At 44.5% G+C, this 17,299-nt stretch overlaps 1 protein-coding gene across 10 annotated transcripts in view; it reads right to left on the reverse strand.

The window, feature by feature from the left end:
* Positions 1-17,299, reverse strand: part of rap1gapa (RAP1 GTPase activating protein a) — a 30,580-nt gene that overhangs the window by 3,220 nt on the left and 10,061 nt on the right. For 3 of the 10 annotated variants that reach the window (XM_084680906.1, XM_084680905.1, XM_084680909.1), the window contains exons 1-16: positions 11,587-11,934; positions 10,290-10,325; positions 8,863-8,910; positions 8,103-8,141; positions 7,797-7,988; positions 7,288-7,391; positions 6,713-6,791; positions 6,496-6,549; positions 6,287-6,370; positions 5,081-5,181; positions 4,792-4,921; positions 4,128-4,283; positions 3,964-4,035; positions 3,774-3,860; positions 3,452-3,592; positions 2,332-2,463 (exon numbers count right to left, since the gene is read on the reverse strand). In XM_084680906.1, the coding sequence (XP_084537032.1) occupies positions 2,332-2,463; positions 3,452-3,592; positions 3,774-3,860; positions 3,964-4,035; positions 4,128-4,283; positions 4,792-4,921; positions 5,081-5,181; positions 6,287-6,370; positions 6,496-6,549; positions 6,713-6,791; positions 7,288-7,391; positions 7,797-7,988; positions 8,103-8,141; positions 8,863-8,910; positions 10,290-10,325; positions 11,587-11,673 (1,542 nt within the window). In that variant the 5' untranslated portion in view covers positions 11,674-11,934. Of the gene's footprint in view, positions 1-1,039; positions 1,118-2,331; positions 2,464-3,451; positions 3,593-3,773; positions 3,861-3,963; positions 4,036-4,127; positions 4,284-4,791; positions 4,922-5,080; positions 5,182-6,286; positions 6,371-6,495; positions 6,550-6,712; positions 6,792-7,287; positions 7,392-7,796; positions 7,989-8,102; positions 8,142-8,862; positions 8,911-10,289; positions 10,326-11,586; positions 11,935-14,707; positions 14,847-17,299 lie in introns of those variants that run through there. The other 7 variants (XM_084680914.1, XM_084680911.1, XM_084680908.1 and 4 more) reach the window with 4 other exon arrangements.

The following is a 17,299-nucleotide window of genomic DNA, read 5'->3' on the forward strand; positions in this document are numbered from 1 at the left end:
TTCTCATAACTCCAGCCTATCCCTATAGCTCTTGGCTCTCATCTATCATTATTGTTTTGTCATGTTACATGGTAAATTTATGTGAGTACATTTTAATAGTTCATGCACATACTGTAGCTATCAATTCTCAGTGATAAATTGTGTAGACGTTTTATCTACACAGGGGACATTTTATGTAAAATTGAATTATACTTGGGGTAACCATACTGCCATGGAGTGGTTAAACAGATAAGAAAACATTAGAATATGCACTGAGAGGCTTAGTGTCAAGCCCTAGTGCCAGTCACCAAGTCAGAGTAGAGCAGAGCATGAGATGGAAGATGGATTCTGGCGCTCCAGGGCTTAGCACTAAAATGTGCTTTCTGAGCGAGTGCTTTGTTCACTCAATCTCCCTTTGTAAGCTCTCAAAATAAAGACTTGAAAAAAGGCTTTTATCTAACAAGGCTTCAAAGAGCTGAAGGGTAATTTTTTTTCCATTTTTAGGGGGGACTCTAAGCCATTAATATGCATAGTGTTTAAGTAAATGAAGAATTAGCAGACACAAATTACACATAGAACAATGTTTTCATTAGTGCAGTATATATAGTGAGGAGCGCATGATGCAACAATTAAAACAGTCACATGTGCATGATATGAGGATGATTAGTGACGAAAGGGCTAAGGACTAAGGAAGGATCTGAAGCCACATCTAAACTATAATATTAGTTGTTGTGTTCATGAGGACTACTGGATGTAAGAACTAGTGTTTCTGAGCAGTTTGTGTAACATAATACAGAGACAGTTATTCCTCAGGGATTACCCTTGCTGCTCTCCATCTGTAAAATATAGAACTACCTTGCAACATGGTTGGAATTAAATGTTTTATATGGCTCTATGCCATACTGTAGGTTTGATGATGTGGGAAAGTGAGGGAAGTCCTGTGCCTATCTCGGTGTTGTCCTTTACTGTTTAATAACAAAAACAAATATTTGGTCACGATGTAGTGGTATAATGAGGAGAAGAGATAGGAGGGAGGAAGAAGGTAGAATTAGATATGAACCTCTTCTATCGTTCCTATCCCTATGGCACTGCCCCGACGTCCATATTTACTGGGACTTTTGCCTGGTACAAGCAATGACTGAGTCAGAGAGAGAGAGAGAGAGGGGGAGAGAGAGAGAGAGAGAGAGAGAGAGAGAGAGAGAGAGAGAGAATATTAAAAAGACCATGAGATTACATGCAGAGCAAGTTGAGTTAATAAAATTAAAATACAAAGCACAAATTAGCTTGAGAACACATTTCCACACACAGTTAAAAGAGAGAGAGAGCAATGTTGGGCATCATGGATGCAACACAGACAGTGAGATGAGAGGAGGAACGAGAGCAGAGAGAGGATGAGGAGACTGCTGTGAAAATCAGGCCTGTGAGGAAGAGAAGGAAGAAGAGTCGAGAGCAGTGGAGCAGTAGACACACATTACGCTGTAGTTAGAAGGCCCAGTCACCAGGCTGTCAGTATTGTCACATACAGGTTAATTCAATATTAATTATGTAAAATTATTAATTTAGTTGAATTCTATGTTGTGGATGAATTATGTATTTTTGTGGGATAAGTACTTTGTGGATTTATTCCTATCTAAGTAGTGAGGTGAGACTCCACTGTGGGGAAGACACTGAGCCTTTAGTGCAGCACTGAAGTTAATGAATTAAAACAACTTTGACCCATACAACAGAAGGACACATTTCAGGAACATATTATATGATGTGCAACTTCATTGTCCTCACAGTCAATGTAATATTGTGTTTCCCTGGTCAAGTCTCTCCACCATACTCACCGGGTCCAGTATACAGCATACAAAAATGTTAGAAGGGGTTAGGCTTTATGAATACACTAATGTCATTCCTGGATCAGCAACAGTCAAGCGCAAGCTGTAGCTGGCATGCACACTCAGACAGCTGGAATGGAGTTTCTCCACAGGGGTGATGCAGGGGAACGTTGAGGAGCAGTGCAGGTGCACGGGGGACAGAGACATCACAAGTACATTCACTGTCAAAAACAGGGTTTTTTTTCCATCCGAGGAACTACACTCACCTCATCCAGTAACACTAGACAAGTCACTGTGTGCCCAGTTACTCTAGCTTACTTGGCTATGCAAGGGTACGAGGGTGAGGCCATCTGCTGTGCAGTTCTGTTCTGTGAGAGGTTAGTGCTGTTATTGTATGTTGTGTGGCAGGTGTGTGGGGGGGGCATGGGGACACAGGGGGGCTTCATCTGGGGGCACGGGGGTGGTAGAGGGAACCAGGCTCCCCTCACTCAGGGCAGAGCAGGCCAGAGCAGAGCAGGGGGACTGTACTTACTATCCCTGGGAATTTGGGGCTGTCTGCGTGGTTGTGGGTAAAGCTGCCGCTGTGACTAGTGGAGACAGTGTGTGTCTTCTTGAGACTGAGGCCCATGGCGTCCATAGACTGGCTTCTGCTGCGGATCACCCGCTACAGAGAGGAGGAGGAGACACGATGAGATCGCCGCCGCTAAGTCTGACACTGAGAGTTAGAGAGAGACTGATCCCAACATCAACCACCAGGCCAGTCCACTACACTCAGAAACACGCGAAGGAGTTGGGGAGGACCAGGACCCAGACCTGACCTCACTACCACCCAGGAGTTGGGGAGAACCCAGGAGGCGACTGAGCTGCTGCCGCCTGGAGGACGTCCAGCACCATGGCAGAGGTAGAAGGAACCACTAAGCTGATAGCACACCCAGGGGACCTCAAGATTATTCACCAGGGGAATATGATGGTCAGCAGGGGCAAGGGGTCTAAACACAAGATTCCAAACCAACAACCCAATGTACCTCAACAGAGAACCAGGACAGGATAGACAGACAGAGAGAGAGAGAGAGAGAGAGAGAGAGAGAGAGAGAGAGAGAGAGAGAGAGAGAGAGAGAGAGAGAGAGAGAGAGAGAGAGAGAGAGAGAGAGAGAGAAGGATGCATATTCCATATTCCACCAATCATTACTAGAATGGTCTGGGAGGGCCAGAGAGGAAAGGAGGAGATCCCATTTGTCACACACAAACACTTGCATGCGACAGATAGCAACAAAACACAACATGAAACAACAAAAAACGACACTGAAGCTTGATGAGGACAGGCATGAAAGCTACTAATTTCATGTGGCCACAGGCCAGTAGCAGAGCACAGAGACAGAGCTGCTTCCAAGGCTTCCTGATAGAGAATGATGTTGCCTTTAGCCCCAGTATCCAGCATGTTCACAGGGGCATTTAAGAAACAATGCTAAAAACTGTCCTACTTATCATTGTAAGATTATACACAGATTATATAATACATATATTTTTATTACATACACAGGCACTAGGAAAGACAATCTTTATGACTTAGACTAGCATATTCTGAACTAAAGGGTTAAAGCGCTGTAATCAAGAGTGGAGCCTTTAGCCCAGCTTTGGGCCTCTCCAGTTACCTTGAAGGACTCAAAGAACCCCCCTCCTCCTCCACTCCCATTCTCCATCTTGTCCTCTTCTCCTCCCAGGCCCATCATAGCCTGGCTGTTCACATGCAGCTCCTCATACAGTGTCTCCAGCAAGGCTGACCGTGTCCGCTCCTGACAACAGACACATTCACACACAAACACACACATTTTCTATATAGTGTAGGGTTAAGGTTTAGAGAGCGATTGTGAGGTTCATTGCAACGAGAAAAGCAGCAGCAGTATTGTGGTAGGTTCCGAGATTGAACATGGAAATTCTTCCACAGAAAACACAAAGACATGTATGGAGATTCACCTCTAATTTGGCAAATTTCTCAGCTTTGTAGCAGGCATACTCAGCATTGATGAGCTTAGTGAAGAGGAATTCATGGAATTCAGGACCCTGAGAGGAAAGAAAGAAAGAGAGAGAAAGAGACAATGGCACTAACATGGTGTGTAATCAACAGTAATGCTTCAAATCTGATACTCCACATCCACTAACTTACTTTTCTGAAAATGGCCGGGTCTGGGAGGGCTGGTCCAAAGAAGGGAACGTCATCCCGGGCAGTCACCGACACCTAACAAACCACAGTCACACCGCATGAGTTCTGAACGTCTTGGTGCTCATGGCCTCTGGTACTAGACATGTTAGAACAGTGAGGGGCAGCACCTTGTAGAGGACATTCTCAGAGCAGGGGTTCACCACCTGCACCACCACGTAGGCATGGAGGAAGTTGGAGGCGATCATGTCAGGAACAAAAGGGGTGCTCTCCTCCTGGAACAGTATAGCCACGATATCGTTCCCTATGTGTCGCTTCCTCTGCAACTGCAAAACAACACCTTGTATTGTTGAGACTGATACAGTACTTTACCTTGTCTGTCTGAATGGTGTTTTGAGAATGTGCTCTGACTGAGAACGACTCTCTCTCTCTCCCTCTCTCTCTGTCCATCCGGCCATCCCTCCCTCCTTCTATTTCACCTCCTGCGCTGGGTTAAACCAGCTCCAGAGGGAGTGTTGCTGCACATACATATCAACCTGAACAGCATCTCTGATAGGCCCAACACTCCAAAGTCCCAGGCCCCTCCCTCAGCAGCTGGAAACTGGAAACTGATTATTCATTGTGTACGGCCTGACAGGCAATGGTGTATTGTTCTTATTCTGATAAAACCTTTTGTCTTCTTTACGTGTGGGTGTGTTTTTGTTTGTTTGTGTCTGTTCATTTGTGTGTATATGTGTGAGTGTGTGTGTGTGTGCATGTGTGTCTGTGTGCAAGTGTGTTTGTGTGCGTGTAATAAGAGCGGTACAGCAGGATATAGTAAGTAGATCTCAGTACCTGTTGGGTGTCTCCCTCAGTGAAAGGCAGCTTGGTGGAGACATGGAACATGACCTCCTTGTTGCGGTAGTTGTGGTAAACAGACTCCGTACCCGTCTGCCCATGGGTAACATCCAGCCCACCTCTGAACCTAGACAGACACAGGAACATGTCTAGAGGAACCTCCTAGAACGTTGTCATCTGGAGTTACGACACAATGATCCAATAACACTCAAATGTGCATCCTTGAAAAGAGAGCCTTTGAGATGATTCCTTTAATCAGATCAGTGTGAGTTGGCGATCATTTTACCCTTTAAAGTCATGCAGCTCGACCTTCTCCCCTATGAACTCCAGGAACTCTGTGAAAGCTGGACTCTCCTCACTGTTCCCAAACAGCTCTTCCTCTGAAGTCTGCAAACAACAAGTTTTACAGAGCCGCTCAACAAAGCACTCTTTTCTTTGGATCAAATAAGCACTCAGATGATGACACTAATGCCTGTTCCGTTATTAACCATTCCAAACATGAGAGTCAGTAACAATAAATGTTTTGTGCTTGCACAACTAAGACCGACAATAAAATAACATACAGCAAAAAACACTGAGATAAAAGACATTAGCAAATCTCTGGCATTGTCTCAGGATAAAGGGCTGTGGGTTCTTTAACAGAGGAGGTAGGCATCAGCCACAGTGCTTGTTTGACACTCCTGGCAGTCAGCAACAATAGACGTGAGTAGTATTGGATAGACAGTGGAGTGTCTTTGTAGCTCATGTGTGCTAGAGAGGTTAAACACAGGCCCAGGCACTAGAACATGTGTGCGTGACCCACTCAAAGAGTGAGGAAAAGCAGAGTGGCGTGTATGCTTGATTTCTCTGTCTGTGTTGCTCCAAGCCCCAGGCACAGTGGCTCTCCTGCATGTTAATGTCTCCCTGGGTGAGGAGAACAGGGTTCTTCAGGCTTGTGTGTGGGGGAGCCTCCCTGGAGAGGGGCCCTCTCCTTCAGGTTTAAAGGTCGAGGAGATGGACCTCCACACACTCAAGGCTCCATCAAAGGCTCTGGAAGGGCCCTCTACCTAACCTTCAACGCCCCTCTAGCTCCTCAGAGTAAAACAATAGGGTCGTGATTGTCATGGACAGAGAGATGCCTGGCGTGATTCGACTCATGGAGAAGAACCCAGTATATTCAATGTTCATTACAGCTTCAAATCCTACGCAAAGTTAATTCAGTTATACAAGTGCAATGCCCGTGCACGTGATGTCCATGCCTGTGATGCAGCCGGTGAGATGTCGGTTAGTTGATTCGGTGTAACTTATTTGGAGTTTGTGCCAGTTTGCATTACGTAAAGGGGCGCATTTGGGATTGACCAAGATCACACAGACACACACAGAGATGTCTGGAATGATAGTTAGATGAGGTTGGACAGAGGGACTATGGTACCCTCACTATGATCAATGAGCAGCTAATGAGGCATTCTTATTACATCATCTGCTTAAGCACAAAAGTGTTGTTCCAGCTCACCTGTCCAAACTTCTGGTATATGACTCCAAACTTGAAGTTGTTACTTATAACGTGTTCATCAAACGTGACGATGAGTCTCGAAGCCTTTAGCAGAATAACAGATTAGCAGATCAGTCAGAACCACTGTGAGCTCATTGCCGCTCTCATAATGCTTTGAGACACATTAAGGACAGAGCATGAGCATGTGAACACTGGGAGTTTAGCCTTACTTTTGGGTAAAGGACTGGGTAGAAGCGATCCACATTCACCTCTTCACAAACAAGCTGTGGATTTCAAATAGGAAACTATTTATACTAAGAAAAATATTATGAGTGGAGATTCCAACCATTAAATACATACAGTAGACTCGTTGACTGTTATGGAAGTGGGACATCACACATGGCATTAGCCAGATGTGACACAGCTCATCTGTATGGGTGAGCTCACCTTAGCCATCTGGACTACGTTGGGGAACTCAGTCAGGCAGGAGATGGGTATAACATCATGGTAGGTTTTCACTTTGGTCCTGATGGGAGACAGATCACATAAACAACAGCAACAACAGCCTGTCAAATGATGTGATGCAACACTTCTTAGAGGAAGGTCACAGAGGGTGTGCATCCGGACCGGATCCTCTAGCGAGCCCATCCCTTTGTGTGTCCCCTCCCTCCACCCACACTGTAGCCTAAACAGGCCATCTGTCCCATCAGGCAGAGATGACAGTAGTGTTGACACTTCCTCTGCCTCTCGGACCCATGAGACAAGCTCTCTGAGGATAGAATTCACAAAAAGACCAGATTGACTCTGATGGAAACTTTCCATCAATCACAACACAGCGTTTAGCACTTCTCATTGGCAGAGAACAGAGATTCAGCTGTTGCAGAAATACACGCGTTGCGGTGTAAAGCTACCGGGTCATTAGGAATTGATATGGAGGAAAGAGGAAAAAAGGCAGTTTCATAGACAAGACAGGGTTATAAGATGCGTGTGTGTGTGTGTGTGTGTGTGGATGTGTGTGTCACCTGAGCACGAGACGCAGGTGTTCCTGGTCACCGATAACGTCGTACTTCAGGGAGAAAACCAGGTGACCCAGTGCACCATCCACTGAGTAGTAATTAAAGTGTTCCTGATGACAAAGCAAAGACAAAACTGAGAAAACACTTTTTCCTTCACCACACACACACACAGACAGACACACAGACAGACACACACACCAGACACAATGCTACAACAAGCACACCCACACACATGTGCACACACCAGACACACACAATAAACTCTTTTAATTAGCTCACTCCATTTCTACTGTATGTGTCTGATGTGTGTGCCTTGTTATTGTTTTGGTCCTGACACAGCCTTACTAGCTGCAACCTCTGGTGGCTCTATGTCCAGTCCCTGTTGTTATGTTGCTTTGTGGGTATTCAGTAACACATTAATCAGCAAAACTCGACAACAGTTATCATAAGTATAATACAATCATTGTATGTCCACAGACACCACATTCTACTGCAAGCACTGGTATCAGCCTCACCTTGCCCAGGAAGTGTCTCCTGTAGATCTTGGCAGTGGTGTTACACTCCAGCTTGGTGCGTGTGGTGGGGGACAGGGGCTGGATCTGCTCATAGTCACCAGGGTCCCTCAGCTCATGATTGGTGCCCTCGATCCAGTAGCCCCCAAACTGCGGCAGCAGGATGAGAGGGAAGGGGCTCCTTCTGCCCAGCACCTGAAACACACAGGTGGCAGAGTAAATCCACAGTGACACTGCATGTTATTTGTCTTTATTGGTTAATATGTGCAGGTGGCAGTTATGTGTTAACATGGCTGCTGGGGGTCTGACCTCATGGACACTGGGGTAGGGGATGTAATCCTCCTCAGTCTGCAGAAGGAACAAAAACACAAACACTTCAGGGGACATCTCTCTCTCCCTCTCTCCCTCTCTCCCTCTCTCCCTCTCTCCCTCTCTCTCTCTCTCTCTCTCACTCTCTCTCTCTCTCTCTCTCTCTCTCTCTCTCTACTGATGGACATTACATGACCGCATGATACTGGTCTGTGCACCTCATACTGTAGTCTGAATGGATGGATTACTCTGAATATATAATGATGTGGCTAGCTCTCTACCAGGGTCAGCAATATTGTTTCCCGGGCACAGACTCCTAAAGTGGAATACCGGCATAAGCTAACTAGCTATGATGTAACGGCCTTTTGATGTAACTCATGACCTGATTAGGAGATGGCTTCATGGCTATCTAATCAACCCCCAATCTGCTGGTTATATTGTATACAGTATGTATACAGCAGGCTGCAGGGACAGGGCTGACACAATATAACTCTCTGGCTATACTCTCAGTGTATTATATGAGTGTATTGTACTCATATTATATGGTGTGTTGGTGCATACAGAATATCTAACTGTCTTACTGTAGTCTAGAGAGGGTGATCTGATAGCAGAACAAGGTATTCTAACTCATGATTGACAGCTTATGATGCAGTCCTGTGTTTGAGGATGTCAGGAGTCAGATAGGGAGAGATACAGGACGCTGGGAGACAATGAAGGTAGTGTGTGTGCAAGGTCTCCCGACCAAGACAGGAGGTCGTACTTTCAGTGGGGGAGGAAAGGTACATCTCTGCTCATCCATCCTGTTGCCCTGAGTGAGAGAGAGAGAGACAGAGAGAGAGAGAGAGAGATAAAAAGAAAGAGAGAGACACACAGACAGAAGAGAGAGAGAGAGAGAGAGAGAGAGAGAGAGAGAGAGAGAGAGAGAGAGAGAGAGAGAGAGAGAGAGAGAGAGAGAGAGAGAGAGAGAGAGAGAGAGAGAGAGAGAGAGAGAGAGAGAGAGAGAGAGAGAGAGAGAGAGAGAGAGAGAGAAAAAGAAAGAGAAAGAAAAACAGACAGAAGGGATAATTAGCACACACAAACAGTACAGATACACAAGACAGCTCCTGCTGCATTTCAAACCCCGGTCATGAGTCAGATTGATATCCTTACCACTGATATTAGAAAATGCATAATCACACTGACTGCATCAAAACAACAAGCCCAGTACACGTAATGTGTATACAGGAGGCAAAACACGGCAGATGCAAGAAACATATCAGTGGATGTACAGTGTGCTGTTAGGGAGAGAGACTGAGACAAGGGTATCATTCCAGAAACTACGTGAAGAAGTGTAAAACGGGCAGCCAGTGAGTAGATAGATTAAATACCAAGGATAGTGTGTGTGTGCGTGTGTGTGTGTGTGTGTGGGTGAACATGTGTACGCATGCGTGTGTGTATGGAATGGATGGATACCAGGTGTCTAACATCACATAAATGGGTATGTGAAAGCTAGCTGATACTGTCTGTCTGTTGTGATAAAACAGGGTAAACACTGCTGTGTATTTGGTCCTGCATGATGTGTGTGATTATAGAGAGATGGCATTCCTACAGCACCTGATAAAACACACTGTTGAGGATTCTCATTGTCAAACAAAATGCATTCTTATATGAACAAAATAAATAATCAGACCCAGAATATAAATTATTCCTTATTCTCTTACAAGGGAAATATGTATCTGTTGATGTTTGACATTGTATGTAGACACTCTCTTACCGTCTAACTATTACAGTACATCTCTGAATTCAGACTGAGTGAGAGAGAGAGCCCTTTGTTCCCTTGATTTTGATAAGTATTATCAAAAACATTCTTTCCCTATGATGTGCTCTCATCCTCTACTGACATTGTTTCCATCCGCCGAGGGCGCAGAGTTTGTGTGGTTTGAAAAAAGATAGAAAGAAGAAGAAAGATAGCTAGCAGCAATGCTGGGTTATTAGGAGAGTGTTGTTATGACAGTGGTCGACCATCCACAGGCAGCTCCACCTGCTGCCACCTGGTCTCCTGGCCTTTAGTCCAGAGCAGAGAGAAGACAAGCCAGCAGAGGGGGACGGCAACACTATCATCTCATAGAGATGAATTCACTGGTTAGTGTCAACACAGCCTGGCTTGGAGAAGTTAGGAAGCCAGAAGAGGTCAAAATCCCATCTTACCTGCATCTTCTCAATCATTTCAAATAGGTCTGTGGTCTGGAGAGGGGAAAGTGAGATGAAGGGTTGATTAAGCTCTGTTGTAGTGATGTGTTTGTGGTGGATGTCTTCCCCCATGGTAGAATACAGAGGCAGTGTGAAAGCAATGGTTCAGACATTTTTTCTGCAGCACTTGTTTTCAATAGAACGATTAATTTGTTATACAGTTGTCCTTTATGGCTTTATAGACCATCTGTTCTTGTGGAAATAAACAGACCAAATCTTATCTCTTCATAAGCATAACAGCAGAAATTCTCTTCAATAAAATAATTACATGACCGAGAACTGTGTCAGTTGACTTTTAGCTCTTATAAACCTTGGTGTAATGTGATTCACACCATATGTTCTCTGCAATAACTCTGGTTATTTTTTCTGACAATGGAACAATTGAACATTTACATGAATTTATTTGAGTTGCTTAATCGCATTTCCAATATTTTTCCTCTATGCTATCTAATCTCTGTGGCAGTGAGCAACCAGAGTTGCCATGGAAAAGCATGCCAACTCCTGTCTCCTGGCTACAATATCTCATCAATCATTTACTGAAAACTTCCTGTCTCCCTATTTCACACGCTGAGCAGTTTGTACGAGTCATCTCAGATATTTCCGCATTATTCAGTTGATTAGCGTTGGCATTTAGAGGCACCTTCATAGGCTCCAGAATACCACTAAGGCGCAGCTGACTGTTTGTGTACAGTACTAGATTGTCCCAGTGTTCAGTGAGTAAAGTCCTCCACCATATGCAAACAAGAGTCTGCCTCAAACCCTAAAGACAAACACCCATGGCTTCCGATAGCATAGATGCAGGTATTCCATAAGAATTACCTGGCTTGTTAAAATGTTAAGGAATCATCATGGTCTGTATAAATACAACTTCTATGTCAATGAAAAGCCTTCTGCACCTTAAGAACAATTCATAGCAGAAGGATCTTCTGAAATATCCCCCAGTCACTTCACCGACTTAATGAAATCGTAAGACAACCACCACTACAGCAACATGCATTCCCATCCACAATGCTTCTGACCTCAATTTGAACTGGCAATGAACCAAGCCTCCTATCCCTGAAATGGGCCATGAAAGAGGTCTTTGAAATTAATATACCACTGGTCCCAATCCTCCTCCCCAACTAATTCAGTTTATGTGAGGGGTAAGCGCAAAAGCTCCCCCTGGTTTGAATCACACACGCCAGTCCTGCAGGCAGTCTGGCTACCACCGCCAATCTCTCCCTCAGATTGAGATCCAACAATGAACTGTACTTACTTTGCTGGTTCTCCTCGACTGTCCCACCACCACCTGCGCAACAGCACCAAGGTGGACCGGATGACTTTTAGCCATTCTATAAACCATTGGTTATGAAGGCATAAAATATATCCTTCACAGAAGCAGGCTAGCGTGTCAGGTGTTAGCGGAGCACATCGCCAGGAGGGTTCTTGCTAAGCTTCCGACGGATGTCTAGATTCCAATGTGTGGCGTTGCAGAGTGCAGCAATGATACATCCACGATTGACAAACACTCACAACAGAGGTAATCCACAGCTGTGTGTATCCACGCAGGCTTTGCTAGCAGTGTTTGCGTATGTGCGTGTCTGTGAGTGGCTGTGAAGTGATCCTCTTTAGTACCTTTGTGTATCTGGGAAGTCGAGAGGTTGGCAGTACATTCCAAAAAAGCAGCTAGTTGCACCCCCCCCACTCACCCCCCCTTGTGTCTCCCTGGCACAGAGCCAGAGGCTGAGCATGGTCCTCTGGCTCTATGCTTCGTTCTCAAACAAGTCCCTACTGCCCTCCTCTGCCCAGCACAGAGCCAAGGGCCCACGTGGGACCGCACTCACACAATATCAGCATGGGCCTCCGGGGGTTTAGAGCTACATAAAACAAATCACTGAGGGCAAAAGAAAGAAATGGAGTATGCGTAACAGAAGAAGGACACCAAGACGAAAACCTTTGAGATCTCGTCCCTCAGAGTGTCTGACCGTATGTGCGGTCAGGCTGGCGTTGTGGGGTCAGGACAGATCAGGTGTCAGTGTCAACCTCTCATCAAGGGCAGTAATAAGGCTATCATTAGAGGGAGTCTTGATGGCTCCTCTTTAACAGCCCTGTCAGCTGCTACTCCACATACCCATCCAGCTCAGCTCATTAAAACATCTAGCACTACAGTGCTACAGCACTTTTAATGGGCTTGGTCCACTAGACACAGTATCTTTTCAAGCCTCTCTCCTCCCTTGTGAGATTTGTTATTATCTGGAGCCTCTGTATGGAGTCTCTGTATGGTTCACTTAGATGTACTGTAGTTTAATGTTCCTGCTCTATGATGTGGTAGATGGATAACTTTATGTGACAGACATCCACTTTGTCCTCCAGTATTTATGGTCTGCCCTAGCTAAAATTATGAATAATATATAAAGACAATTCCTTTTCCTATGTTATCATGTTGAAACATCCCAGTGAAATTTAATTTTGTTATATTTCATAATGATTCTAGGAGCTGAAAAATACTAATTACTAATTTCCTAAATAAAAACCTAGGCGTTTGTCTGGAATGTATCATTCAAGGTTTCCAGTCTCAACTGACCAATAATTCCAACAATTGTACAATCTCCAAGAGCATCAGGGCTGGGGAAAAATCCTATTTTGATAATCTAATGATCTGGTCTTCAGGAGTCCTGTGTCATGTGCTGCATTCTCTAGCCAACCATGAGGCTGTGTGTGCCTGTGAGCATGTGTGTGTGAGTTTTGTGAGTTCTTGCTTGTGTATGCTTATACATGCAGGGGAGTCATATGCTCGGAGTTTCAAGTCTTGGACCTCGGTATGCCTTCTTATTTCACTAGTTATCACCAGCTCCAATGTCTTCTCTGACTCGGTCCTCTGCCAGTATCATGGAGGTAGTGGTGAAGTTACGTAATGCACACTATATTGGGGGTTTGAGGTAGACAGCTATAGTCTAATCCAATGGAAAGTGATAACAAAGGCTGATGGGGTTTTAACCAGATTGGCTTGATTCTTGTGGGGTTATGATTAAAGAGAGCTCTCAGTTCCACTACAGTCCAATCCATCTCTACTCCCTGATTCCTCAGCCCATACCTTTCAGTTGAAAGTATCTTGGCTTCAAAGGAATCTGGGCTTTGCAACCAGTCACAACAAGAGATGTGTTCTAACTGCAGTTTTGGAGCAACCTGTTCTGGATCTGTCATGATATTAGGTTCATATTTTGGGAATAATTACTCACTGTCACCCATATAATGTGACACGATCCAATTACCAAGATCTCAGTTAATCTCTTCCTGTTCTCTGAATTTCACTCTATCGCCAGAGTCAGATTGCTGACAGACTAAGCTCTGAGGAAGTATGAGAGACCCTAACAAAGCCGTCTGATAACACTGTGATGGTACCCACCCTCATCAACTCAATTCAGTTAAAAAGCTTCTGGATAACTAGGGGCTCAAAACACCTAAAGGCAGAAATGATTCAAACTAGCACATTTCACCTTCACAATTTTAATTCCCACAGTCTAGTAGTCATCGAAGCAATTGGTCATTAAAATGAATTTCTCTATTCAGAATTTGCCATTGCTTTTACCCATAGTGTTTATAAATTATGATGACATGGATGTTGTGTTATTCTCACATCAGCCCACACCACTGTGGACGAGGAGCAGAACTACGGTCTCAAATGAATCTGTGCAAATCACTTTTGTCCCAGTCACTTTGAAACACAACTCTATGATTTTCCCAGCGATAACTGTCTCTTATGCACAGATAAAGCAAAGCTCATGAGTTAAGCAAGGACAGAGGAGCAGCCTGTTCGATTTACAACAAGGAATGTGTTACAGTAATAGTGGAAGAAAACACTATGAGAGCCATGTCAAAATGCACAACTAAGGCTTTTCCATAGTTTAAACAAGATGCAAAGACATGTTTGTTAAATTGGGGAAAAAACACTGCTTCCCTAAAGTTTTTGTGCACAACATTTGGAAAAGCAGCAGTGCAAGATGGACACCTAGTGTTTAGGATAAGCAGAGGTACAGAACTGGACTGTAAGTATATCAACAGACAGACAGATAGACCGACAGACAGACTGACAGACAAGGAGGCAAGCAGACAGACAAACCAGTAGAGAATACAGAACTGTATTGTAAGTATATCAACAGACAGACAGACAGACAGACAGACAGACAGACAGATAGACAGATAGACAGATAGACAGATAGACCAACAGACCAACAGACAGGCAGGCAGGCAGGCAGGTATGCAGACAGCAGGCATGCAGACAGACAGACAGACAGGCAGACAGAGCACTTCATCTCAAATATCAGGCAGAGAACCCACTGTAAAAGCCCAAGGTCTGATACACAAACCAAAAGCCCTTTCTTCTTCTGTTGTCCTACCTTTAGGAACGGAGGCGCGGTGTGCGGGGCTGGAGGCTGGAACAGTGGAGGCTCTATTGTGGTCGTGACTCGGGGCTCACCCCCATCCTGTTTCCTACAATCAACACAAGAAACCCAAACACAAGAGGTGATCAGAACCCCTCACACACACGGAGATGACGAGAGGAGAGAGTCACTGCTGTGAACTTCTGTCCTGGCATTGAGAGGAACCAACCTTTTACAGGGCACTAGTGTGCTAAGAAGCATTGCAACTGCCTAAGGAACAGGCACTTAGGTTCAAGGAGCAGCATGAAAAGGCTGACTAATCCTTTTCCTCCATCCTATCTCTGTCCACCTCCAGCAACTGTTTCGACAGAGGGTTATTATTAAATATGAAATGATTCAGTGACCAAAGGAATACAGATTGTGTTACATGCAATGCTAAATATGGACTGGGAGGATGCCAGGGAGCTCAAAAGGTGACTTTCAATGATCTTCAGTATATAAGAACAGAACATAGAACAAAGAATATAGCAAAAACAAACAGAATACGTGAATATCAACAGAATCAACAGAATATTAACTGATTATTTCTCTTGAAGAAAACAGATACTGAAACTGACTTGAAAAATCTCCCAATGTATGTTTCCCTAACCACACAGACACTCAAGAAATATCACCCTGGGATCTGGTTAGCGGTGGTGCAAAAAGCAGGAGATTGGGGTCAGGGCAGAATACATCAGCATCAACCTAGAAAAGTCTCTTCAAACTGAAGTGTTTCCATGTCCTCGTTCTCCACCTGTTAGGTCTAATATGCTGTGCCCCGGTCTACTCTCACAGGGCCCATCCATCAGAGCAGACAGTTCCTCTCAGGTGGAATGGAATTATTCTCCAGATTAAGCTGCTTTCAGCCCACCCCTTCTGAATGCATTTGTTTCAAGTTCACGGCCTTATTTGGCTGGGCTGAGAAGATGCTTTTTTCTAACAACCTTCAAATAAACCCCTTGTCTGTTTCCAAGCCACCCAGGAAGGTCAAGGCTGGAAGCTGCCTTGTGATACAGTGCTACAGTTCAGTACTAACAAACACGCAGCAGAATATCTTTCTCTGAATAGAAGTTATTCTACATCACAACATAGGGGGAGTTCACTCGTGAGAGTTCAGCTAGACCCACTTCAGGGAAACAGGGACACTCCTCTGGCTCTTGAACAGAAGCCACCACCATTAGAAGTGGAATTAGTACAGTACATTTCCCTAGCTCTCAGCACCCAGTAGACCCAGCTCAATACCAACTGGAACACCCAACTGCTCTATAGACACACTATCAATGACCTAGTATAGACTTGTGTAGAGGGCTATTGTATTCTATCAATCAATTTACACAGGGGTATTTGATTATTTCACTGATTGAATCTATGCCATTATAAGTATATACAATGGCACTTTACTGACATCCAGGCCTGGTCAAAAGGATGGATCGATAGGACTAACAACCTTGCTGGTAGAAGGGCTCGCAAAAGACACTGCGCTGCAAACTTTCACAGAACTGACGAGAATCTAGCGCAGGGAGCTACAAATGGTCACTCCATGACAACCAAGAATATATCTTCCAGCAGCACTCAGCACTCAGTGTCCTACAGTTCTGTTTTCACAATGTGTTGCATGTCTACCACTGACGTCAACCACGTCCACAACTAGACTGGGAATGAGTGACCAGTGAGGTTCCACCACTCACTACTGGGAGTAATCTCCCCTTCAAGTGTGAGCAAATGTAATTAGTGGACCTTATGCATTTGAATGTGAAGGCCATTCTAATTATTAAGCTAATCAATGTTCAATAAGACAGGATTCCTACTCTAACAGGCTATGTAATTGCATTTGCCAATGCAGACTAGCACTGTTTATGCTCCTCTGCTGAGTTAGGAGATCGAGTTAAGATTGTATTACACCAACATGTTTGAGCTCTCAGGGCTGCAAGGGGAGTTGCTGAGGAGGATGGGATGAGGGTTTCCACCCTCTATGGCCTAGTTTGGTGTTAGACATGACTTCAAGCAGCCTATGAGTCATAGCTGGTGTGCCATGCACCTGCTAGACATGAGCGTTCTGTCTAACATGGCTGGATGAAGGTTCAGCCTACATTCTCCACCGCTGATAGACTGGTCACAGCAGCTCTTCTAATCTCATAGTCCCAGTCTCAGTATGCACCGCTGCCCTAAACATACTATTAGAGACCATGACAACGCAAAGCAACATTTTACATTAAGGTTATATTAACTACCATATAACTACATAGCGATATGGTAAAGACATTGCTGGTTCATGGGAACTGATATGTATATACTAGCGAAAGTGTTAAGGGAAGTTGATGGTTGTGATACCAAAATAAGATCAATGTTAGCATACACTTACCCCTGGAGAACTTACTTCCCCTATATCACGTTTGTATGGAGTTACAGGGTAGTTAATGTAACCTTGATGTAAAGTGCAGTAAAATTTGGGAGGAAGTACGTAAGGTCCTGTCATTGTAAATAAGAATGTGTTCTAATTTGACCTTTGTGGTTGGTCAAAGGTTAAGTATAAAAATAAAACATAGGCCAACTATGGCTACAACACTG

The sequence above is a fragment of the Hypomesus nipponensis genome, chromosome 18 (assembly GCF_054491055.1).
Source record: "Hypomesus nipponensis isolate SF chromosome 18, ASM5449105v1, whole genome shotgun sequence".
Lineage (NCBI taxonomy): Eukaryota > Metazoa > Chordata > Actinopteri > Osmeriformes > Osmeridae > Hypomesus > Hypomesus nipponensis.